The sequence below is a fragment of the Orbicella faveolata genome, unplaced genomic scaffold (genome assembly GCF_042242905.1).
Source record: "Orbicella faveolata isolate gen_17 unplaced genomic scaffold, um_ofav_v1 contig_46, whole genome shotgun sequence".
NCBI classification, from domain to species: domain Eukaryota; kingdom Metazoa; phylum Cnidaria; class Anthozoa; order Scleractinia; family Merulinidae; genus Orbicella; species Orbicella faveolata.
This window is the reverse complement of record NW_028301576.1, coordinates 17,371,993-17,398,730: the sequence shown is the minus strand read 5'-3', so window position 1 is coordinate 17,398,730 and position 26,738 is coordinate 17,371,993. Positions and strand designations below refer to the sequence as shown.

General features: G+C 38.4%; 1 protein-coding gene across 2 annotated transcripts; it reads right to left on the bottom strand.

Moving 5' to 3' along the window:
• Positions 1-7,866: 7,866 nt before the first annotated feature.
• On the bottom strand, positions 7,867-26,153 carry LOC149098700 (death domain-containing ATP nucleosidase-like). Of its 2 annotated transcripts, XM_089278636.1 has the most exons (5): positions 25,939-26,148; positions 21,710-21,799; positions 14,291-14,358; positions 9,256-9,926; positions 7,867-8,339 (listed from the first exon to the last, which is right to left on the bottom strand). In XM_089278636.1, the coding sequence occupies exons 4-5, from the start codon at positions 9,920-9,922 to the stop codon at positions 8,137-8,139; spliced, it is 870 nt and encodes a 289-aa protein (XP_089134762.1). In that variant the 5' UTR covers positions 9,923-9,926; positions 14,291-14,358; positions 21,710-21,799; positions 25,939-26,148; the 3' UTR covers positions 7,867-8,136. The 2 variants fall into 2 exon arrangements, with proteins under 2 accessions (XP_089134762.1, XP_089134763.1); XM_089278637.1 differs by lacking the exons at positions 14,291-14,358; positions 21,710-21,799 and having other exon boundaries at positions 25,939-26,153.
• Positions 26,154-26,738: the final 585 nt, after the last annotated feature.

The window sequence follows — 26,738 nt, the reverse complement described above, 5'->3', positions numbered from 1 at the left end:
TTCTTGAATAAAATGTTGCATTGCTTTTCTGAGGATTTTCTGCGTTCACTATTAACTCACATGAAGAGACTTCAGTTCAAACTTCTTAACCACCACAAGAAAGTAAAATTATTTATATTCTTTTCCTTCTTCACGAAGAAATTTGTTACGCCTGATTCCAAATAACTAGAGCAGTTATTTTTCCTCCAATGTTTAATAGGGACGGACCATGGGGAAAAAAATCGAGCAAGTGCTCCTATTATCATTGTTTTGATTTTTTATGTTAAAAAAAAATCTTGCACAAGCTATTGGCCACCAAGAAATGCACAACCTAAAAGTGAGAAAAAAAATTCGGACCCCAGAAAACTCCCAACCCCCTTAGAAAAAAATAATGGTCTGTCGCCTTATGTTGTAAATATCATATCCCATTGCACGATATGTTTCTTTTTGGGTGGCATTGAAAAACGATTAAATTTTGACAGATAGATTGCAAAGTAAACAACCTTAGTGATTAATCTCACCGCATGAACGAGCTCCTTTAAGAAATACGAATTCCTAACTGAGTATTGCGGGTGGAGAGGCACTGCCTTTTGAAAGAGACAGGGATACTCATCATCTCGCTTAAAGGTCTAAATTTTGGATTTTTGGTGTCCACTTCAGCTGGTAGTGTGTAGTTTAAGACAGTAATTTGATCACAAATACACTAATTTAGAAATTACGTTTGCCACTTAAGTCTTCTTACTGCTAAGATGATTTGGGTGTCCTATTAAGCCTGCTATATTGTACATGTGGTGGTTAAATATTTGAAGCGGTGCACTTTTTTAATTGAAAGTTGACGAGGTGAATAAAGCAGCTTAGTTTGATTTCTTTAAAGTAAAAACAAAACAAACAGAAAGCAACTATGACTGCACACAAAGACGGATTATGGCACATGGTGTGACATACAAAGATTTTAAGGTGATCAAGTGAAACTTTCCTTGCACATTCTGTCACAACGAATTGTTCTATTTAATTATTATCATTTTTTTCGAAGTTAAAAATTACCAGTTTGTAGACGACTAGACAGCTGTTTATTCTAGCACCAACCTCATTTCAATAACTTCATGGTTTTCTGTGTGACCTTCTGCTTTCACCCTTTCTGTTTGAAAAAAATAAATTCAAACCTAAATAATTATAAAACAAAAATGTATGCGCCAAATTACTTGAAGGCAACACCTGATACACCCCTGTTAGCCAATACAAACTCAGTTTGGAAACAAGTGTGTTTTTGTCCAATCCCCGCTGAAAAACACCTTAGTAGTAATTGCAATTCTTGTCGGTTGTTTACTCGGGAATAGCATACAAGCCTTCCAAACAAGCATGTAGCCCAGGAGGGGGGTCAGGGCGTGTACAAAGACTAGAGTTATGGACTGATAAAAGTTGGCACTCTTTTTCTCAGAAGCTTGAGTCCATGAGAAAAAAAATACTTTGTGTTTCTTAGGAACATTATTATTTACTGATTAAAGCAAAACTTAGTTTAAGGCATTAATTTATCAAGTGTTGTGACCATAAAAACTGATTTCTCCTGTTCAAAAGCTGAAAAGGACTTCTCCTGTGCATAAGGGTGATATAGCCCCTTGTAGTTTTCTTTAGCTCCCAGCAATATACCATAAATGACTATACTCACTCATGTAACAGTCAGAACAGAAGTCAACATCAATGCAGTTAAGGCAGCGGTATCGGGTTTCTGACAGTATTACATGACAGCCACTACACACATACGGTCCAGGAATTTGGTCCTGGAACCGTGCTACAAACAGATTCAGCCGCTGAAAAGAATGACAAAAAATTACTTATTAAGAACAGTGTAACATTAGTTTACTCTAGCCTCACCCACAATTTTTTCGCAAAGGATTTGGGTCTATGATAGGAATTTGACTGTCTTATTTACGAATTATATGATACGAACCTTTCGTTGTTGGTCTGTCTGTTCTTCCTTCTGCAGGCGTAGGAAAGAATAAATGTCCTGTTTGACCATCTTTAAGCAAGTATCGTGATCTTCATATTGATCCAGCTCCTGTTCTCTATTCATGTCCTTCACATCTTGCTCAGTAGTTTGGGCTACAGGCAAAAGAGAAGCTTTTTAGAACTAGTTTGACGTACTAGCTGACTCATAAATTTTTGCACCAAATTTCACCTAAAAAATCTTGACAAGTTAACCCTAATATTGGTTTCTCAAAATAATTATTAGTGAAGTTACTTTCCTTGACTTGCACCCATATAGTTACATAATCTCAATTACCCTGAGTATCAATATATAACTGTATAGCAAAATCAGCTGACACTTTTGCACTGTACATTTTAACTAGCATTACAAATTAAGATTCTTGTCTAGTTGCAATGTTTATCGCCCCTGAATATCCCGGTGTAGTCTTCTTAAATGCTCTCTTACACTCCAGTAGATTTCCCGACATCTTTCACCCATGATAACTATGTGAAGATCTTGTAAATCTAATCAGGAACGGCAGAGCTCGAGTCCCATGTGATGATTTTAACCTTACTTGTAGAATTATCAATCTAATAGCATGTAGCTGTCTTTGGCATTCCTTAAAGTGCCTATGAAGTAAAAAATAATTGCTGCTGATTTGAAAGGCTTTTCAAAGTACAGAAGAATGGCGTTTTCCTTTTTGGAATACCTTTTTTCGTTTTAGAGATATTCACGTTTTTGTATTATAAGTGATGACGTCATAGACGGTTCCACTGAAACAGTTCAACACTCAATCAAGAATATCTCTAGAAATATTAAAGCAGTGTTCTTTAAACTTGGCACCAGGAATGTATATCACAAAAGAAACAAAATGACACCCGTCGTGCCATTGCCATGACAACAGTTATGCCGCTGGTCCTGTTTTAATTAAAACTAACATCACCAGATTTTATCTTAAACAAGGATCATCCACTCCCAACAATCTAATGGGGAGAGTTAAGACAGTATGGGAATCATGTGTGTTCCGAGCAAGACCCTCTGTCCCTTTTCAAAGGGTTGCAAATTGGCATATTTGTTTTTTCACAGAAAGAGACTGGAGCCAGAAGAGTTGCCATGGCAACAACACAGAAGGTGTCATTCTGTTTCTTTTGTGATGCACATTTGTGGTACCAAATTTGAAGAACACTGCTCCAATATTTCTAGAGATATTCTTGAATCAGTGTTTTACTGTTCAAGTGGAACCACCTATGACATCATCACTTTCTTCATTTGCATAACACAAAAACGTAAATATCTCTAGAATGAAAAAAGATATTCCAAAAAGGGAAAGGCCAATTTTCTTTACTTTGAAAAGCCTTTCAAATAAGCAGCAATTATTTTTTACTTCATAGGCACTTTAAAGTCAAAGGTGGACATTTTGCAAAATAGAAACAATTAATGGACTTGCAACTAAAGGGGTTTAAGTAGTTCATTCATCTTATGTATCATGACATCAACGAAAATACTGACGTCACAGAATGTAATGTTGTGTTGCATAATAAAAAATTGACACCAAAAAAATACCGATGTCACACTGACTCTAGCATCGGCAAACCGGACGCTCTTTGGGCTTGTCACGCAATCTTTTCTCTAACGGAGAGCAATGCGGGACGAGACAATCATCTGTGTAGAAGGCTACACTGACTCTGAGTTTCACCTCTACGTTTTCATTTTTATATTATCTGTTTTGTTACCTCATTCAAGTTGTTTTGCAGTGTGGATAACAAAAAAAAGCAATTTTTTGTGGTATGATCACAATCAACAAACAGCTATAACCACAAACAGCTCAGATCTTTATGAGTTGTATTTGATGTGTATGAGGTAGCTGCCCATCAAGTAAGGTTTTTAATTAGAACACTGTAATTAACTTTCTTGACTTAAAACACCACAGCATTTTACTGAGCCTGTGACAAAGTCCCAGCATGCTTCACAGTTAACAAGCTCAATCCAGAACTATTGTTTCTAAAAATAATACCTGCAATCCTGGTTCGTTTAGCACTTGGATGATCACTCGAGCATGGCAACTCTCTCTTTGAACAGCTTCGTGAACTGCCTTCCCCTGTTGATGTGTCTACATAGGAGAAAACCTCGTCAAATTAACCTGTCAAAACTGCTTCAGTGCACCACACCTGATAGTCAAACGAAGAGCAATCATGAGAGTGTGTTCATTCCACATATTGATGCCCATGAAGAAATAGCTGTTATATGCGACAACAAAATTGCTCTAGGATAAAAAAAAAAACGTTAACAAATACACTACTGACTTTTTACATCACTGATGAAGAATTTAAAACTACTACACATACTATTTTACTCATTCTATTCTGGACAGTTTTAAAGGACAAACTTAACACATGAAATTCTTTACATTAAATATCTCACAAAGCATTACTTACAGCAGAATAGTTAACCATATCTTGTTTGAGAGGGCACAAAAAGTACTTTCTGGAAAAAATAAGTTGCCTTCATGGAAACTGATATTTCTTTTACGACAAATTTCAATCAATAGAACTTAGGAAAAAAAGAGAGACAAAAAAGTATGTCAAACCACTCTGCTATTCGAATATAATGCTGAAACAAACCATTTGTCTTGTTATACGATCAAATCTATCTCAACTTCAAAACAGAAGTCGAGAAAATCATCTGGAATTTGCTGTCACGATTTTTTCCGAGACCTAAACAGAAGTATCACGTTACAGTCACCATGGCAACCTGCCATATATGCAAACTATGAGTGAAGTTGCATGTCCTCAACAAAAACGCTGCAAAACTAAGCTCCTATCATTTACATTCACATTTCGATTCTTGCAAAGTCACCCAGTGACATGAGCTCTATGGCACGTAAGATAACTCAATACAAATAAGCAATCTGAATAAACGGGACAGCAAACGTAAAACTGGCTATCGGAAGGGTATTTAGTTGCAGTTGAACAACATGTGTTAATATCTCAAACACGTGCAATGCAATACAGTCATATGATGGTTTAGCTAGAATTCTCGCTTTGAATTCTCAATTACTTATGATACCTTCTGAGTTGATTTCCTCCCAAAAGCATCTTCTGGATCTTTGAAATCGTTTTAAATTTGTTCTAGAAGCGAAATTACTTGATCGCGCTAAAATTGTCATGTAGGTAACATTGGAGAGTCTTAGCTCAACTTACCAAAAAATTGACTGCGAATCGGAATTGATTCGCATACCACAGATATTACCAATACTTCATTACTGCTTTGCATGCTGGGGGGGGGGGGGGGGGGGCGGGGGCGGGGGCACTAAAACTGCGAGGGCAGAAACTGCAAATGTAGGCTGGATGGAAAATGCGGGGCCGGAGTCCCGGCGTACGGGATGAGGAAAACACAGGTCTAAGTGGAAAACACGGGGCCTAAGTGAACAACATGGGGAACCATTTTTTCGCCAAAATATGAATTTTCCTCACTGAAATGAGAAGTTGAAATTTTGTTATTTTACATTGCAGTAAAAATCAATTCACCATCTCGGCGTAAAAGAGGTTTGTCAATCAAAAAAGCAAATTAAACATTTTGTGAGAAAGAAAACCATTCAAGAGCCAACATGCCATGCATGGGGCATCTATTTTATTTTTCGCAGTAACTTGCATGGATTTTTTATACCTTTGAAAAAGAAATAATTAAATGATAAAGACTGTTTTGCTTAGTATCTTTAACCATGAAAAAGCCTTTCTATACAAATAATCACTTTCGACTGTAGACCTGAGCGTTCAGCGTGACTAAGGGACGGGGGGGGGGGGGGGGGGGGCGAGGATTTTCGGCTGAAGACAGTAACATTTAACTGATCCCACCTTTAAATGTTATTTCATTTAAGTACTCCCCTCATAGCTATTAATAAATTTCGTGATCCCCCAATGTCTTCGCACACATGTTCACCTTTCGATGTGTATATTTAGTGCTTTTAACAGTCATATGCCAGAAGTATTCTAACTATGATGTCGACTTAAAGATTAATGAAGCCGCCATGGTGCAGTCTCTTGATCCGTGTCTTCGATTCCCGATATCTTATCAGGGTTCTTAGCAGAAGTTTTCACAGGCGTTCAACAAACATAACAGGCAGCATAAATTAAAGCGAGGCCCAATTCGCCCGTAGGGATAAGCCAGCGCAAGGGGTCCAGGAGTATGGTCTCCCGGAAATTTTGAAATTGTAGGTTGCAAAAGATGCGATTTTATGCATTTTGGGGAGCAAAGTGTTACGGAAAATGAGTTGTTTATGATCATAAAATTAGATGTAGCAAGTAGCGCTGCTTGACCTTTTTAATCAAAATACTAATCTTCTTCAAACGTCTCAGTCTGCAAGTCTTATTTTATTGTTATATGTGTACAAATTTTAATGACCAGAACAGGTGGCTACATTCGAATTTCAAGCCGGTAGAATTCCGCCATTCTACTGAAAACCCTGTGACTGATGTCAGTTGACATACCAGCAACTAACCATCCCAAGTGTTTGGAAACTGCAAAGTTATCTTTTAGAGTGCCAAATAGCTGTCCACCAAGTCTGTATGGGTATGTGACATTTAGTGATTCTCTTTTGGGCTCTCAATTATGGCTGATTCCCCTTTCTGTCATCCTAAAAATCCAATTATCCCCTCCAAAATCCTCCGCCCCCTCCTCTGTAGTTTTCAACAGAGGACCTTTACTCGACGAGTCTATTTATTCAACTAATGGATAAAATGCTACACACCGATGTTATGAAACTGATTTGCATTACTCGCACACATTCCATGCACATTCCATACGCATGCATTCACACGCTTGTTCCACACCCCCCAGGCGATAAATAATGACCGGTCCCTGATGTACAATACCACAGAAGTAATTATAAACCTGGAGTATGATCATTTATAAAATCGCTAATGAGGTCCCAGTCGATAGTTGATGTAAAGGCAATAACATTTTGATTTCATTAGAACAACATTTTTTTTGTAAGCCTGTGTGTAAGGAGACACTAAAAACTAAATCCACATTCGTGAGAGTGGAGATTATTCGAAATTAACGCAAGCAACTACAGTACTGCGCCGACTTCTGTTTTATTTGAAATAACACCAGAATTTATTTTAGAACTGGCATTTCAAGAAGGTTACTGTATTTTCTCGATTAATAGCCCTTTAAACCCCCTTAGCTTTTGTTTCAAATTTGGCCTGGCTGGGCCAGCCACATTTTATTTGTTTATTCCTTACATTCTAAGGTAATTTTTGTTGCCATTTCTTGAGGTCCTACTTATAGGTTGGCTTGATTTCCAGCCATTTTGGGAGTGCGGTTGTTTATCCTCCTCCCAACATAGGGGTGGGGAAAGGAACGCGGGCTCAAAAAACGGCTGGAAATCGAGCCTAACTTAAAGGTAACCAGCTTTTAATCGAGCAAATACGGCAACTGTCGCTTTTCATGGTTAAAGATACTAAGCAAAACAGTCTTCAATATTTTAATATTGCTTTCATAAAGCTAAAAAAAATCCACGCAAGTTACTGCGAAAAATAAAATAGACGCCCCATGCAAAAGAAAACCACTGCACGGCTCGTTGGCTTTTGAATGGTTTTCTTTCTCACGGAATGTTTGAGAAACGCGTTTCACGCCGAGATGCAGAATTGATTTTCATTGCAATTTAACCTGACAAAATTTCGACCTGTCATTTTTGTTATATCCCGTGTTTTTCACTTAGACCCCGTGTTTTTCACTTAAACCCCCCCTGTTTTGCAATTAGACTCCATGTTTTCCATCAGACCCCTTGTTTTCCACCAGACACCATGTTTTCCACCATTGGAGAATGGATAACTACAGAGAAATACATAAATGTCATTGACCTAGCGAGAGGTCCATTTCTGGGAAAGATTGGTTGAACGTTTTTTTCATGGCAGGTATTTCTTGCGGCAGGCTTTTCTCAGGGTCTAAGTGAAAGCTTCAATTAAGATTTTTTTGATTTTCAACCGTAGCTCCATTTGCACCTCTCCATCTCTTTTAATCATAAATACCGCTGGGGTCTCGGAGGTGATTGATAATCACGTGACTGTGAGCCAAAAGCCTCCCTTCTCTGAAAGTTTTTTGTAAAACAAAACAGACAAAGGAACTACACGCAGGTTGATCTCTGCAAGACAATTACTTGTACAATAACAATTATTGTTAAAAAGAACTTAGTACACACTACCATACATACCTCCATAGTGAGGCCATTGTTCAAAAACAAAAGGATCACTTAATATATTGGACACAAGAGAAGCAGCCATGACACTGGCAAAGGTTTCCCACAACTTATTTGCACTGCTATCTGCAAAACGTGACACACCCTTGACAACAACCCATTCTGATTTCAAATCATGGGCTGCGGTAAACATTCCTAGAAGAAAACAACAGACAAAGAAAGTATAAGTACATGTAATGTGTGTGCAAACAGCTAGATGGTAAGTAAACAACAAAATATTCTGCACATAAACACTTGCGTTTTGTGGACATACTGTGAAAGCAGTCTGAAAGCAGTCTTAAGATACCAAAAGTTGTGTCTTTTTACTTATTACATGTAAGACCTTTGGTATTATAATTAAAAATGCGCAAGGGCATTTGCACATTGACCAGCCCATCATAAAAGCTTTTACTGTATTTCAGACTATGAAGGTACCAGAAACAGAAAGCACATTCATTTGTTTACAGATGACAGTGAAAGTTGAAGATTTTGAAATGCATCAGAAAAACTAAAGTAGCTTGCGGGCTAGCTCTCTTAGAGGGTGAGGAATGGGGAAGGAAAGGGAAGAAGGAGAGAAAAATTTATGAGATACATGCACAAATTCTCTCCCTCTTTCCTTCCACACAAAACCCCCCACCCCGCAAGACAGCTTAGCTCTCTCACAGGCTAAAAGTGAAAGGGATTATTGAACCAAAATCCATAGCTGCTGAAGACCATGATAATTACAGTAAAACAAAACAAAAACAAAAAATGATAATTGCAGTAAGTCTTGATCATAACCCAAGCCATACGAGCTTTTTATGTATGGTAGACCAAAGTACTAACCATTATCATAAAGCTTTGTATGTGACTGTGCAAAATAATAAGGTAATAATAAGGTTTTGAACAAGGAAGTGCAATCAACCAAAGGACACATGAACACTGCTGAGGCAAATCTAATCATGATGAGAGAAAGATTAGTTAATTAAATTGCAATAATCCATTCCAGTGCCCATAAGAATCTGCATTTTTAACTGAAATGTTATAGACCTTTGTAGTTTTAGCTGAACAGGCTAATACAAGTCAATCTCACCTTTTCCTTCCATTTCAACCGCAATTGCCTCTGGATGTAATTTACGCAGCTGTTCAGCACTAACTGGACCTGGACAGCTCAAAATCTCACCATCACAGTGTACTTTGACTTCTCTAAAAGCTTCTGGGCATTCTAAGGGTGGACACCAGCTGTCAGCTGCATTTCTGACAAGGTTACCAACATCTCTGCTCACTGGTGTTTTGTAGGCATCTGTTGTAAGCTTACAGGATATAACCACATCTCCTAGATTGGTGTTTTCATGATTCAGACCTTTGCAGGAGCCAACACAAAAAGTGACCTTGGGTCTCAATTGGGTAACAGCATTGGTAACAGCTGTCTGTGAGCCACCAGGATCTGAGGAGCCTTTAGAACACTTCACTAAAGCAACTTTCCATGACTTATCCTGATCACCCAGGTTTCCAAAGTACACATATCCAAGAGTTTGAGAATAACTTCTAAAAGCATCTCTTAGGTAATAATGACACGCCAAGAACTCACTATCCTGGACTGTCAATAACAGAATGTCTACTGGGAGATGGACATTGCTCCATTGCTTTGACATTTTTGGAAGATCACTGAGCTTCTTCACTTCAATGCTGAGAGATGGTGGATCACCATCATCATCCCTTAAACTGCCACCAGGGCTGTTATTTTCAGGCGCTGACATAGTCCTGCAAACAAAGTAAACACAAAGAAAATCAAAAGAAACAAAAGAAGTAACCAAGCTGCTTTAAAAAGAAATAGTGTCTAAAACAAAATTATTGATTGTGATTGGTTCTCCACACACCTATTTGTCATGTAGTTGGCACAAGACTGACATCTTATGGGTGTCCAATGTGCTCATAATTTCAAATCAGCTGGTCTCTTGCTGTGTGCTCGTTAAATTTTGAAATTCCTAATGTGCAATTACTTCCTAAATTATAGTCCTCTAACAGCAAGCAAGCTTACTACATACTGTAAAATCCCACTTTAAAGCCCTCCCCTCCAGTTATAAGCCCCTCAGGATATAAGCTCATCTATTTGCTAACAAAAATATTATTCTGGATATAGGCCCCCAACCCCCCCCCCCCCCCCGATATAAGCCTGCCCAGATATAAGCCTATCTAATGTATAAGTGCATTTCTTTTGCATTTCTTTACAAACATGAAAATTTTAAATCTAAAGTTGTAGGCATACAATACAAGTACTGTATGAACTTTGTTAATTCTACCTAGAGGACAGGAAAATTGATAACATTAAGGCTTGTGGTTTTTTCACTTTTGTTCCGTTCTAGCTCTAAATGTAATGATATGTTAGCCTGAATTTGTTTCTCAGATGTGTTTTATCTCATTGTTCCAAAACCTTCTTTTTATTCTGCTTATATGCCCCGCTGGATATGAGCCCCCCCCCCCATTTACATGTATAAGCCCACCCACCCACAGAAGATATCCACACTCCCCCCCACAGAAGAGATTGGAATTTCCTGGGGGGTGGGGGGTTCTGTAAGAGTAAAACATTACAGAAATGTATCAAGCTTAATTGAAATTTCTAGAGGGGTGGGGGGTGTTGAAAAAATTCCCTTATGTAGGGGAGGTATGGGTATTTTCTGGAAATACAAAATGTTGTCTTTGCAACATGGTTAATGCCAGTCTCTTTTAATGGCTGCGAGGCAACAACTGGATTGTGGAATAATTCAGAGCAAAAAGCAGCCTACAATGTACATGTAGCCATACCCAGTCCTGGAGGCTGGATACGGCTACAAATAGGCTAAGCAAGAAGGGTAAAAATCCAGCTTCATTAAATCAAGAGCTAAAAGCATTGATCCATCAAAGTATAACTGCTGGAAAGTATTGGAGTCTCACTGTGGTAATCGGGGTGAAAGACTGGGCACTGGGCAAATTGACCCACTGTGAGGATGACTTTGCCCATCTGGTTTGACCATCTAGGGAGAGTTTTTCTCATAAAGAAGTTCACGTCAAAAAAATTTGCCTGCCTGTTTAAACCAGTTGCCTTCCTGCTGAAAAAATGTCAATGAAACCCCAGGCCTGCTGTATTTGCCAGCCACCTTAAATTATTTACTTGTCTACTAATTAGAAACTATTTGCACCCATTTTCTATGCATGACAATCAAAGGCACACATTTGAGTTGATTATTTGTACAAGAAAACCCTGGCTCCTACTCTGGCGAGCTCCTAGTCTTATTCTTAAACAGTACACAAAAATCTTGCACACAAAACAACAATTGAATGTAATTTATTTATTCAAAGCAGTTTGTAGTGCAAATTTAGGTTACCGTATACCTACAGATTGGCAATTTTCTTCAAATTTGGATGTTTAGGTCAAAATAATAGTTAAGGTGTGATCTCTAATTCAAAAAAATACATATTGAAAAGACTAAATACATGTACTGGTGGAGAAATGGTAGTTTAACAATTTTAAAAGTTTCCCTTTTGATTGACAGCCCTAAGTAGTGAATGCAATCAACATAAATGACTTTTGTGGGAATGAAACATATGTCACAAATTGGCTACTGTGTTGATCGCATGATCAGCATAATTTGTTGTTCTGACTATCAAGCATTTTTCTTATTAGTTGTAATTCTCTTGCATTATGAGTACACCTGGACCACAGAAATACTCTAGGACCAGTTTGAAAAGGCGGAACAAAAAGGAAAGAACGAATGAAAATACATTTCAATGAGTGAAGAAGCAAAAGGTGGCCCAGAGGCGTCAGGTAAAGGATTACACTGTCCAATCAGAAGTGGTTGATGATTTTGACTCCGAGATGGATGAAGCTATAGCCATTGTAGGCTCGATTTCCTCGCTTTCTCGAGTCCAGTCTACGTTCCTCCCCGAGAAGAGACGGCTGGACACGTAAGCGGCAAAGCATGTCTGTGACGTAACTTCATAAGGTAATTCTCACGGTGCTTCAGGTGGCCGGAAATGTCTTCTGATGACAATCATAGGCAGGCCCACATGATGCCTACGGCTCATAAAATTTGTGGTGTTTTGGCCACTTCTTTTAACTTTGGCCCTCCAACCTATTTTGTTTCACAATATTGTCGCGGAAGGGCATTACATGCTGTGTTCTATAGAAGAGTCTTTTCAAAAAAAAAAGTAGAGCAGAGCTGTTTGACTATGCTGTAGCAACTGTCATGTCAAAGGTCACACATATGTTGGTGTGCATGGTGTTGACACCATGTTTATGTTTTGCTAGTTCGGTTTGCTTTGGCTCATTTAAGAATTTAATTTTGTCTGGCTTCGCCAGAGACTGCTGTCGCTTCTCTTCAAGAAGACTAAGGTACAAATCAATTTGACTGAGTGTTTTGTTTACTTTGTTCGTTATGTCATATTCTGGCACCACCTGATTCAAATATAGATTCTAACGTATAAGTCTGTTGACTATTTTGCGTGTTGTATATGCTTCTATGGTTTAGATCAGGCAAGATTTCATTAGTTGATGGTATTTGGTTAAATATCCCACTAATGCGATCGCACTTCATATCGCACAACAAGCTTAGTAACCAAGCTCTAGCGGGGTGAATATAGCGTCATATGATGAGTTCTTTGACCAATCAGAATGTCCAAATCTTACATGTATATTCACCTCTGGAATTATACTAAAAGATGATACAGAGCTGATCGACAGTTTACAAAGATAGTACTGTCAGACGGAGGCCAGAAAAAACCTGCCGGAAAAAAACCCAGTGGGGAAGAGAGAACCTGGCAGGAAATCTGGGTAGGAACCATGGCTCAAGCTCTAAATAGCCCATCCTACGAAGCTACACAAGGGACAATATACTTAGAAGTAAATGACCTAAAAAATAAAGTAAAATAAACTAAATAAAAATAAAATAAAAATGTTATCTCAACTGAAGTGTTGGCCTAGAATGAAATCCCAGGTGATATTCATCTCTTAGACAGCCCTCCCTCATGTGCATGCTCATTCAACTGGGCTAGCCCCACTCCCCACTGCTCTTGTGCCACAAAACTTCGGAGATGAGGGCAAAAAAACATGGAAATTCTGCATGGGATGTGGTTCTTCATAAACCCCCCTGGAAAGGAAATTCTGAGGGGATGGGACTTAAAATGAAAAAACCTTCTTTGGGGGGGGTATGGCCATTTGCTGGAACTACATGTACGCAATAGAGCGTGTGCATTGTTGCACAATAAAAAATAAAATCAAAAACCATTCAGTTTATAAAGTCAAGAAATTGTGATATTATAGACGATAAACAAAGAGGACAGTTCTCCAAGTTTAAGGTATGTGTGTTGTCCCAAAGTTGAGATATTTGTCGAAATGTTCCGTGCAAAATTATAGAGCCTAGTATGGAGCCGCCATGTTGGAGGGCCTGCTAAATCCTCCAACATGACAACCGGAAAATAGTGTAAACATCTGGAACTTACTTTGGCTACCTAGACAACTGATCATCTGAACCAAACAAAAAAACATTTACACAAACACTTTTCCTAATACTTTCACTCCTAGAATGGCTAAAAATTGTGAGATAGGTGTAACTATATTTTTCAACAAACGTGATCTAAGCTTCATGTCACGCACCGCCATAACTCCAAAATTCAAAATGCACTGGTTTCCAAATGAAGGACACTATTGAGTTGGAAAGTTGTAAACAGATATAAATTTGGTACCTCTTATGCCTGATGAGGATAAAACCCTTAGGGGCTCTTTAGTTTTGGATTTGAGAATTTGATGACATCATGTGAACACACTCTATATGGCAAAATGCACTGGTCACACGTTTTTTCAGCACTTTGGATCCCGAAACTGAGGAACAGTTAATTTTAAATTTATTTAGCAAAAAACAAAATTTGCTTTGACTTGCAGCTTTCAAAAGGTGATCTGGGCACTTGCATTTAGAGGTCATAAAAAATTGGGCAATTCATTTTATTTCTAAATTCTTGGACAGCTCTAGTTTGACTACAGTTCAAACTGGATGTGCTGCAATTCTCTTGGATGCAACACACTGCTGAAGACATCTTTAACTACTCAAGAGTACTGTCAGTATTTATTATAATTGTATTTTGACAATAATTACCTCTCTCTTGGTCAAGCTGGCAACATTTACTTCAGATGATAACAGTTCTGTTGTAAAATGTAGTACCCCTAAAAGATGAAACAAGAGTTAAAATGTAAAACTACACTTCTTTAGACTTGCATAACTTTATACTGGATGGTTTAAAAACTGTGCATAGGTTACAAAAACAACACTGAGTAAGATTTGAGAGTATAATGCATTCTAAATATACATGTACCTCCCTGTCTTTATTTAAATGATACATTTAACCCTCTTATAGAGGTAAACCCATTTATATTCACAGCTACAGCAGAAACGTGGGTGTGCAAACAGCAATGATTATCTATTATAATGCGCGTGTTTTCACAAGAGATGTTTACCTTGGTTTTGTTTTAACTTTACTGAAGTGAAATTTGTGACAAACATGTATTCAGGGGGGTCCCTGAACCGGGCTGGAAATAACAGTCGGTCATCGGACATTGTCTGACCAAATTTTGAAAATTTGTCCGGCCAATTTCACATTATGATCGGACATCATGTCCGAACATTTTACCAACACCAAGTTATTGTCCATCAATAAAATTTGGTTAGATACATTGTTAAAAGACTTGAAATTGCGATCGGTACAGTCACCACTGCGGCTAAAATTTTTATCTTTGGCAGACAAATATTCTGGTTGACAGCCGAAATTCAAAGGCTACCATAATGGTGACTACATTTCTCTGTGTTGACGATCAATAACGGTTATTTTCTCAGACATTATGTCCTTCCAGAACTACATAGTGAAAGATCTTTGCTTCTATAACATTCAACATAAGAAAAGAAAGCAATCTATCCTTTTGCTTAGACTGCAAAACAGTCATATTTTTTGCGAACGCGAGCAACGGTCAATATTCGAACGAAAGGTCTGGAGCGAGTGTAAAAACAGCGAGAAAATTAAAGACAGTAAAGACAGTAATTCTCATTGGAAAACGGACAATGTTGACTTGGATGTGCTTGCGAGCGATTTAGCAGCGGTCCACTTGTAAAAATTATCATTTTACTTTCAGTATGAACGACTAGCTCGCTAAACACATTGGCAATATTCCTTGAAATTTATAACTGAAGACGGGCAGGTCGGGTTTCTCAGTGGCCATTCGCATGCATGAATGACCCCGAAAGTAAGCAAATATACACACAAATTATTTCTGCATGTATTTTTCTTGGGGCTATGGACTAACCAAGACTTAAGGACGGTGCCTACTTTTGTTAGGGCACACACGTTCTGCGCATCACACAAGCCATAGTTTAGCTCCACGCGCGCACTGGGGCTGACACTGACGCAATCAGCTAGCTATCACGTACACGACTAAAATGAAAGCAAAATTTTCCTACTGTGACCAAATCAAGTTTAATGAAAATGTACTTAAACCAGGAACACCAGAATAGCACCATATCGCTAACCACTAACTGTTTACGTCTTCCAGGTAAAAACCTAACTGTTATCTGTCGAAAATTATACTGAAATCCAACTGTAAACATGTACCTGCAGATGGCGTAGTGCGCGCGCAAGACAAGTGCGAGATATGCAAATGTCTTACCTACTGGGGAGGTGACAGTAAAAAATGTAAAGGGCACTGTAAGAATTTTCAAAAAGGTCAATAACTTTGAAAAACGTGTGGTTACCCCTACATTTTATGTTATGAAATGGAAGTGGCAAGTCTATTCAACACGTGACTAGTTTCTGGTTGTGAGCAACAGGTATTTAGACTGTATTTTAGCTGAACCAGATGAAGGCTGTCAGATACGCTAAAAGCGCTTTTGCAATGATTTTGTTATGAAAAACATATAAAAAATGTTTTTTGTTACCATTTACCATGTAGTTTAAAGGTCTTTTTAAATGTGTTTGCTTTTCTGTATGTAAAGGCGAATTCTATGGAAATCTGTGACAAAATATCCTTTCCGTCTTTTTTCAGGAAAATGTTGATGTCAGCATTTTAGTTGAGATTCAAGGTTAATTATCTCGAAAAAATGTGTGGCTACCCCCATTTTCCTTTGTAGATTCCAATAGCCCTTGCAAAGATCTACTTTTTGCGCGTGGTTCTAGCCTGGCGCAAAAACCTTTGCAATTAGTAGGCACCGTCCTTAAACGTCTTATAAACCTTATAATTTTGTAAGGTAATAAGTTATAAGTTTTATAGGATTAAGTATTGTTCAGTCTGTAGCCCCGAGAAAAATAGGAAAAATACGTGCAGAAATAATTTGTTTACATATAGATTTGCTTGCTCTCGAGGTCATTCATGCATGCGAATGGCTGTTTAAAACCCCGACAAGTGAAGAAATAATGCCAATGTATTTAGCGAGCTAGCTGTACATACTGAAAGTAAAATGATAATTTTTACGAGTGGACCGCTGCAAGGTTTCACCTTTTCAGGTAAATTCTGCACACAGTCGGTAACAAGACGTCCACCAAAACTTAGGTTTTGTCTAGTCACTTTTGCACTGAAGGTCGCGTGTGATTGATAACTGCTGGAAGATGTGGGTGTAGCTGTCAAGCAATTTCTGTCACCTCAGTGACATTATACGACCCCCGCTCAGAACGAATTCGTTGTATGAAAAGCCGACAGTCGTTTTCCCGCCTACCAAGTCCTAAGGGTGTGTGAGGCTCGCGCGCTTCACACGCAAGGATTGCGCTTTCGGTGCTTTGCGCCTTCCGAAAACGTCCAAAAACGACTGTTTTGCAGTCTACCTTTTGCTTTGCTGTAAAGGATTCCCTCACATCGGAAAACTTGCAAATGGCTGCTCGTATTTGAAATCGCCCTATAATGCATTGCAAACCCTTGAGCACTCAGAAGGTGATGTATGCCTACCGATTGTGCCTCTTAAAATGCATGAATCCTTCATAGATATTACATTAGCTACGAACGCAAAATTAGTGACCAAAAAATTCTTGAAGAAATTTTTTCTTTACAGATTTTATGCATTGGGTTCTTTTCTGAGTAAAATTCCTACTTGATTGTTATCACTTAGTTGCCAAATGGCAACTCAAGATTTTTTCTCTAATTTTAGGCCCTTGACTCTGACAGTTTGAGCCATATCCAGGAGCCCATTATGGGCTTCTGTCATATCATAAAGTAGAAGTCTTCATCTTTCTTGTCCTGGCCAAATAAAATACTCTTCAGAAGTCGCCCTATTATGCACTATGTGCATTGCGATATGCTGTTAGCGCTTCATGTTTGTACCCTTGAGTCAACTTTGGTCAGGAGCCCATCACTAGGAGCCTGTAACTTCCATTCTAAGCCTATGTCATGGTATTTTTACAGAACGGTCTATTTTTAGGCCTCTTTTCCCACGAAAGAGGTCAGTTCCGATCTATATGAGCGCGAATCGGTAAGGAGAAAAATGGCCGCCTCAGGTGGACATGTCGACCTAATCATCTGGTGAAATTATAAAGTCCATGCTTGTGATTGGTCACTGAGGTTCCTGCAGGTGGGGGTGGGGGTGGGATGGGGGGGGGGCTGAATTCGTGGTAAATTCAAACTAAAAGTAGATCGGTCTGTGAAAATGCCAGGACGGGAATAATTGGGGTAGTTGTACACTAATAGTGATGGGCTCCTGCTTTAGAGGGACACAGTCAGCTGGAGCACATGCGCATAGCTAATTTGCATATCACAGAGACGCGATCCATACTGTTTTTAACCAAATATGATAAAAATAATATCATAGGATTGAGCAAAAGCACACTCAAAAACAGGTTATTCAGTGAACAATTGAAAATCAAGAAAAACACTACAAAGATTGAAATGGATTTCTAGATGTACTTTGATTTCAGCTGCAGGTTGAGGTGAACTTTTTTCAAAGTGAGCAAAAAAGTGTCCAGATCAGCGTGGTCCCAAAGCTGACTGTTTCCCTTTAATGGTAAAATTCAATAGGAAACTAGGTTTGCTTGAAGAACATATAATCAGGAGATAACCAGGAGAGATCCGTGCAGTCATCTTGTAGATTAAGTCATATAATCATCATAAATGATAAATAAATCAAATTTAAATGCAGTTTTGAACGATCTGTATTGAAAATCTTTACAGTATGCCCATAAATTTTATTATGCTAATTAATTATGCTAATCAATTATGCAAATTAATGTCCGGTCAAATTGATAAGATGTTCGACCAAAATGAAGATTTGAAAGGACACATGTCCTGTTAAAGAAAAAAAATTACTTCCAGCACTGCCGAAGTAAGGATTAATTTTTTTTACAGCAAACAACCTGGCAAAAAGTAAATTTTTTAACTTGCTGTATCAAACTTGGAAAATATAAGGGACTTCAAACACCTCTATTAGAAAAAGTCCCTCACTGGAGTTAAGTGATAAAAATTTTACCCTGAACTTTTTTGAAAAGTAGATATAACAAAAGTAAAAGGTTCTGCCATTCTGATGAACATAGTCATTTCTAACAGTTCTTATACTCACAGCTAGATATCCAATAGAAACACTTAAATAAAAAGAAATCTCTGGTAAACTGCAACATTTTCCAAATGATGGCAGCAAAACATTGTTCTGGATGTTATGTTGGGGATGTTACACGTACACTTTTTGAACTGAAGTAAAAACATTTTGAAATAGTTCCTAAAAGCCAAAACATTGCACCACAAGACCATACATGTCCTAGATTTGCTCTAGTTTCACCTAACAAACATTTTGAGTAAGACACCAGCTTTCAAGTGGATTGTAGACTATAATTCTGAAATTTCAACAATAGAACTAATAAGAGGTTCTACCATTCTGATACTGTAAACATACTAGTCATTTCTAACAGTTCCTATACCCTTTTATGTTTCCTATTACATGTACTTTCAAGAGTTCTTTTTCCACAGCTAGTTGCTCTGGAATTTCAAATGGTCCTTTGATAAAGTGAGGAACAACAACAGAAGCAGAAAAAATGTTTGAAAAGTGGACTCATTTGTTTTCCCTTGTCTATAGCCCAATATAATAAGTGGTTGTGCCAACTCTGTAAAGAAACCTTGAATTGAACAAAACTGCCATTTTTGCCTATTCTCTGGGAAAAAAAACTTATTACCGTAAAAACTCGTGTATAAGCCGCACTCGTATATAAGCCGCACCCCCAACTTTCGAGCTTGATTTTGAAAAAAAGAAAACTCTTTAAAAAGCGCTGAGCAAAAGAAAGTGATTACTTGTACATTGTAAGCTTGGTCAAATCTGATGCTGTGTATTTGCTGCGAGCTAAATAACTCTTGAAATACCTTTTACAAGCTATTCTTCAACGGAATTTCTGATATCCTCCTAAAGAGAGGCTCTTTTGACAAGATGTTGCCTTTATTGCTAAAGGCGATAGTGGAAAACGATGAAATCCAAACGGAAATCCGAGCAAAACAATCTCTGACCGATCGATGCGATAAGAAGTCTGGGCCAAGTCACGTAGATCGATCAAATTGAACGATCGAATGAACGATAAACAAGATGGAAAAGTTCCATTTCACATCAGCTGTGCGTGGATACCATGTTTATAAACATGTATGGAAGCCTTCAATTGGTGAAAAACTTGTTGCTCGACGCGAGTTTAACAATCCTATGGATAAACACGCGGTGCAAGTTGTGAAGAACACCGAAACAGTCGGTCATTTGTCCCATGAGTTCTCACGAATAGCGTGGTATTTTCTTGCACATGGCGGAGAGATCAGTATTGAAGTGATCGGTTAGAGTTAGAGTTTAGCTGCGCAAAGGAAGTACAAATGAATCGCTTGAAAGAACTACTCGCGAAGAAGATTCAGGTTTAAAACCTGAAGAGACAAAGGCTCCTTTAGGAGCCACCACTTCTATCAAAAGCAATGATCAACAACAGCAACAGGTTTCAAAATGTTGAATGTTTATTTACTTACGTTTTTAAGTACTATATCTGACCACTAACTAGGCAATTAGCCCCCTCTGAAAGCAATGGTCTCGTATATAAGCCGCACCCGCCATTTTGAGCCCAAAATTTCAGCAAAAAGGTGCGGCTTATACACGAGTTTTTACGGTACTCTGGTGACCTGTATTTGTTTTCAGGCTCGGAATGCCAAAAGCAGGTTCAAATGCAGGTTATAATTTACATAAAAAGCATGTTGTGTCCCCCAAACTGTGCTGTGATATTTCAGGGCTTTTACATGAGGTGCCAATCAGTTTCATTCATAATAACATAAAATATTTGCCTATCTTGCTTTATATGACTGAGAACAATACAGAAAAGCTGATTTATCTTCTATACATGTACTTGGCAATGATTCACACAGCGTAACATCCACGACATTGGTTGTAACCTCCACAACATTAAAGTTCAAGTACCCTTGCAAGACTGTGAATGTCAGCTCAAATGAAATCAGCCTTTTTGGGTCACATGACCACTTAACTGCATATATTTGGAACAGTTCATACTTGTAAAAGCTTTCAGTTGCTACTTCACAGGAATTTTGAATAAATGCTTATTCCTTCAATATTGTGGTTGTTTTTTTATGTAACGTCTGCGACAGTGTTTTTTGCTCTATTTCTCTAATAGAAATCAGTCAAGTGGAAAAATTGTACAGCCCAGTTAACATGTCAGTAGGCACAAACATGTTCATAAATGGAAAACTGGACAACTCCTTTTTATTGTTTGTCTGCAGCGCTAAATTAAAGTTTCACGATGGTGGAATTGCCCGCTAATGTTCAGGAAGTTATATTCTTAATTTCAACTAATTAATAATGTATCAAGTTTAAACAAAGGAAATCAAAACCATATTTAACAATACAGTACATATTTGATCTTAAATGTTTCAAACCAATGCAGTTCAATTTTTTTTTTTTTTTTTTGGCCTTTTGCCTGTTTCAAAAAAAAATATATTACATGTACACCAATTACCCATCCCAGTTCGTAACCCTACCCTACCCTGCCAGGATTCCATATCAACCTCCCCCCCCCCACCCCCCATCCTAGTCCTTACCCTAATTACCCTAGATAAGATCACCTGATCTCTGACTTTGTCTTTCACCTTCATCTCCACTAGGCGACCCAAGCAATTGTTGCAAATTTGCTTCTATTAGTTTGTCAAATAACTTATTGTGCAGTTGCAGAAAATATCCATAATTCCCCATAGAAGGGATTGGAATTTCATGGAAGTTGAACGGTTCTCTAAGACCAATAAATTCAAATAAATGTATGAAGCTTCATTGGAATTTCCAGAGGGGTGGGGATCTTGGAGAAAATCCCTTCTGTGCAGAAATCACATGCATGGATATTTTCTGGAACTCATACACATTGATCCAAGACTTACCCTTCCCCTTTTACACAAATAAACCTACTACATGCAGCTGTAGGTTACACTCATTTTGACCTACATGTCAGGAAAATACACTTTAAACTACAATGCATAATAGACTACTTTCACTGCAGTTGCTGAGAACAGCTATTATTACAACAATTAGACTCACCCAATCTTGTTGAAAACATCTTTCTTCAATTTCATACTTGGACAAAGATTCTGATCTCTGCATGCTTTATAATCATTAACATTCACTTTCCTGCAAACAAGACAATCCATTGAAGACAAGATTGTCCTGTTTCAAAGAGGTTTTCACAACATGTTTGATAAACAAAATAAACCACAAATATTGAAAACAGGAACTGCAGCAGTTGAACCTTGATTGATCAAAATCCTTTCTAGTGTACATATAGTTGCTTGCCTCTCTAATAAGGACATTTATACATAAATGTGCAGAGGTGTCAATACAGTGTATATGTACACACAGTTTACAGCTTATAATATGATCTTCAACTTAATATGGAACTCTACAACAAAAATGGGATTTACATGTAACTGCCAATTGGACTATTTTTAATTTGTCCCTCCAGTATCTACATCAACAAAAGTCAAGTCCAATTATTATTGCAGTTATGACTCTGAGACTTATTGCTGATGTGACTCCATTTCAACCTCACTCAGTCCTTGTTGGTTCATCCATAAACTAATTGAAGGGGTGCGTGCAAAAACGCCCTAAGTGACTCCAAGTCAATTTTCGGTAAAATAGCATTTTCTTGTTTCATGCAATTTTAGCACTATTCCTTGACTTAAAGAACGTGTACTGTCTTGGAAAATAAAGAGAAAGCTATTGTCGTGCTCATGAAGACGTTTTACCAATAGAAATAAAAAACTTTGAACGAAATCAATGAAAACAGGAGAAATAAATAGCTAACTCGTGTCTGTAATATAGAACTAAACAACTGAAGCGTGAAAGAACCCGCGTTTCCTGTGTCACGTGGACTCCTAGTAGTGAAATCTAAAGTTATAACGCTTATATTTACTCGCGGACATTTAATTATTATCATTTGATATGCTTACTTGCTCAATAAATATTGTTATGGCCAGTGGTAGGGTTATAACCAGATGTATTCCGCGTGGATCAGAAAGCGCGAGCCATTGGAAATATGTCCTCGTCCTTCTTATACGCATGCACAATTTTTTTTCTTACCCCCATTCTTCGATCGGCTGACAAGCGCCTATCGCGATCCGATTTTATTCCTCTTTGGCTTTGTTTTTACGTAAACCTTTTTCGCCCGAAAGGAAAGAGGATCCATGTTTAGTCAACTTGATCGGTAAAACCATGTCCCCGCTTCGTAGTGTTGACAAATGCGCTATATTCTCTTGCTCTGTTTTATTTTGAACTGTCAAATGCATTACCAAAAAAGGGTATAATTTTTGTTTGTTTCTTTGTTATGTTTTCTTTGATTGGGGGGGGGGGGGGGGGGTGGCGCAATCTATCTGACTGTACTGGAGCGGCAGGATGACTAAAACTGGCTACTTAAGATGGAACTAGTTGAAGTCTGCTCACGAGCCTGCGTGAGGAAAGGAGAGATTGCAATGACTTCTCACCGACCTTTGAATTACGCTCCCTGTCTCAAACAGCCGGGCCCGGCGAAATAATACAAAATGCAAGTAACCAACATGCTCACGGAATATTTCAAACTTTGTCCCTCCAGAGCTAATATTTAGAGAGCTTAAAACATATCTTGCAATCAAATGAGCTAAAAAAATAGCACGTGGCCAAAAACAGAGGTGTCAAACTCAACAAATTACACGCGGATAGCAGCGGAAACCACGCAGACCTATGACCTCTAACGGCTCTACTCTGGTGAAATGTCCTCCTAAAAACAGGATTATTGCTTAGCGAAATATTCAAAGATCCCCCTATCGTACAATACAAAAGGGGCAGATCCTCAAAGATATACTAGTTCGAGCAAAACTCTCAAAGCGGCTATGACACGTGGATAGGAGTTGTGTAGGCCTGTCAACCCATTGTTAACAAATGGGAAACAGAAAAAAACTTACTTAGAAGTGGTTTAACCAAATTGCAAACAAGCTGGAACGTTTGATTCGGAGAACGGAAATGTTCTCGCCAAATATTATTTGCGTACTGTTTGAAACCATTTGGTTGAACCAGAATTGTGGCCTTTCTAGAACCCATGCAACCTTCCTTCTATGGGATAATGCTTCAAAGCACAGCAACTATATTCTGGTAATGTTCCTATCGATTTGTAGTTCTTTGGGACTAAACCGGACCGCTCCCCCCAGAGACACCCATTTCCGGTATTCACGCAGGCGATCAGAGGCACAAAACAACATCTTAAGTGGATTGAAGGTGGTTGTAGATGGTTTTAGGTGGTTTTAGGTCGTTGTAGGTCATTGTAGGTGGTTTTAGGTGATTACATGTTTTAGTATTTATGTCTCATGAAAACAACCAAAACACCTTCAGGAATGTTAAGCGAGACAACCGGCGTAGTGAAAACACGTCCGATGCCACATACCCGCCGCAAACCGGCCATGGTTACGAGGTGCAAAGACTCAGTCATAATAATAACAATAATATTAATAGGTACTTTATTTATATAGCGCCATAGTGCTAGCGCTCTAGTTCATGTGTTTAAGTGTTTTGGTAAAGCAACAAGACAATTCTCCAAGCGTTTCGCAGTTAAAATTTTATGTAAGATTACACATTCACACCATAAAAACCTTAATTAGAATGCTTTTTATTTAGCCCGAATTTATGAATTTCTGTTTACAAAGACTCGACTTCTTGGCCTCGTTTTCCTTGAAAGCGACGCGAAAAGCTGAAAAGAACAATAAGCTCTCGTAAAATAAAACCCAGGCAAAAGTTGTGTCCATCGCAGCCATAATGTGGTCGGTCACACAATGCTTCTCCTCGCTAAGAAAAAACCGCCTGAAGAATAGTGAAATCTACCCTTTCGTCATATCTTCCAGCACCTATTCAAAAAAAATCTTCAGACAAACTGCGAGACTTGAAGGCAACTCGATAAAACCTGTTCTATATTGGAAACAGACTGAAATCATTTGTGTCTGTTAAAGATTATCAAGCTGTGATCATTTGATCTGGCATCTGGAACATTGCTTCGCAGTGTGACGTCTGGCGAGACTCACGCGAACACCGCTCGGTAATGGTCGTGAACTTTCCGTATTTAACTGTAAAGAGGGTCTTTTCACTAGGCTTATACGACAGCTTATATGCCTCTCTAGATACCAGACCTCTTCGAAGAAAAGAAACAAAATGGCGGACAAATTGCTCGAAGGTTGTATGCACTGCGAGGCAATTACCACCTCAATTGCAGCATGAGCGGTGACGTATTTGGCGGTAAAGGTACTGTAATTTTCGCGGGAATAAATCTGCGTGAATGAAACGTCTTTTACTGTGAAAACTAGCGAGTTTTGGAACAAAAACTTTTGTCAGATGATAGTACATGGTAAATCCAGCATGTTTATTCAAAAATCAGAAAATCGACCAAAATGTCACTTAGGGCTTTTTTGCACGCACCCCTTCAATTAATACACAATACAGGGCTCACTGCCATGTACATGTATCTGCCAACTCTCCCAGATTACCTGGGAGTCTCCTGGACACAGACTGAATCTAGCTCTCAATCTCCCATATGGATCAGTAAATCTCTTGGATAGGAAGGAAGTTGCAAGAGTACATTTTTCACACTTATTGTGACTGATATTGGCATTTTCAAAAGAAAATTTATAATATTTCATGTAATTTTGTGCTTGAATTAGCAAAGTTCTGCTTTTGTACATGTAACAATGCCTCCTTAGGGTCGAGATGGTAAAATTGGTGACCTTCCGGTCTTCGATTTGTTTAGGTTGGGGTCTCTGCATTGCATTAATTATGCAAGCAACAAATTAAGTCTTCTCTGCAACATATACATGTATCAAATGATGCAGTGGTATGGTTGACTGTCAACAAAAGTTTGCAGGTAACAATGACAGAATCAAACATTTTATATTATTGGCAGAAAACAACAGAATCTGAATCTTATTATACAATGATAAAAATATTTGGGTCCTGCATCCTCAACCAATCATCATGGATAGTAAAGAGACTGTCTTCTACTATCCATGCAATCATTTAGTTCAATAATGGCTCATTGCTTTAAGTAACATGCAACAAATGATTCTTTTCCTTGCTGTCACCAACTTGACGACTCAACCATTGTAAAGCTGTCTAATCAGGAAACTGATGAGCAGCAACACAATAACAGCTCTGGATGCCACAAGACTGCCTTAAGAGCTTCGATCACCAAAACATACGCGAAACGTTTGAATTCAGTGACGCGGAAAAGATCGAGAGAAGCAGGAACTTCAACTCACCTTATCACAGCTTAAGTTTTCACCAGAACACGTGAATACGGCAAATTACATCTTCGATAACGCACTGATCAATCTCATGAACTCTCAGCTAGTTTGCTAATAGCCCAAAACGCCAATAAAGACTGACATTAGAATGATCACTGCAGACGAATTTTTGGATGTGTAACTGGAATGCGGAATGTGATACGGACTCGTTCCCAGTTCCATCCGAGCGTTGCCTGACAACTCTACAGTATTGCGTGACTCACCAAACTTATTTGAATTTAGTGTCACGAGAGGACTTCGCCTGACCTTTACAACGTGACTAGTTCCATGAAAATCGCAAAAACTTGCACATAACCAAATTCCGACTATCTCCAGGAAAATTTTGAAAAGTGTTTCTCAAAAATCCAAAAATTGTCGTTAGGCTCATTTTAAGAAATACAATTAAAAGTAAATTAAAGAAGTCGTGCAACTATATTAAAGAAAGTATTACAGCACATTGAAGTCATTAATTTTGAAGCCGTTCATCGTCTCTGTTCTCGGTGACGAGGCACGCACAATTCTTCTTTTTTTTTTTTTAATTCCGCACAAAGAACACTACATACAATGCGATACTTTCATTACTAACATAAGCTCGCACAGTCAACCTATAGACTACTCTCACAATACAAAGCACTGGGGTACGGCCCTGGGGGCTGGTGGGGGGGGGGGAGAGGGGGGCTTGCTGCAGCCCCTCCAAAATTTGGGCAAGTCACATTTTGGGGCAGCAAGAGAAATTTGGGCAAATTTTTAAAACGTTTCCATTTGTTTCGAGAAAT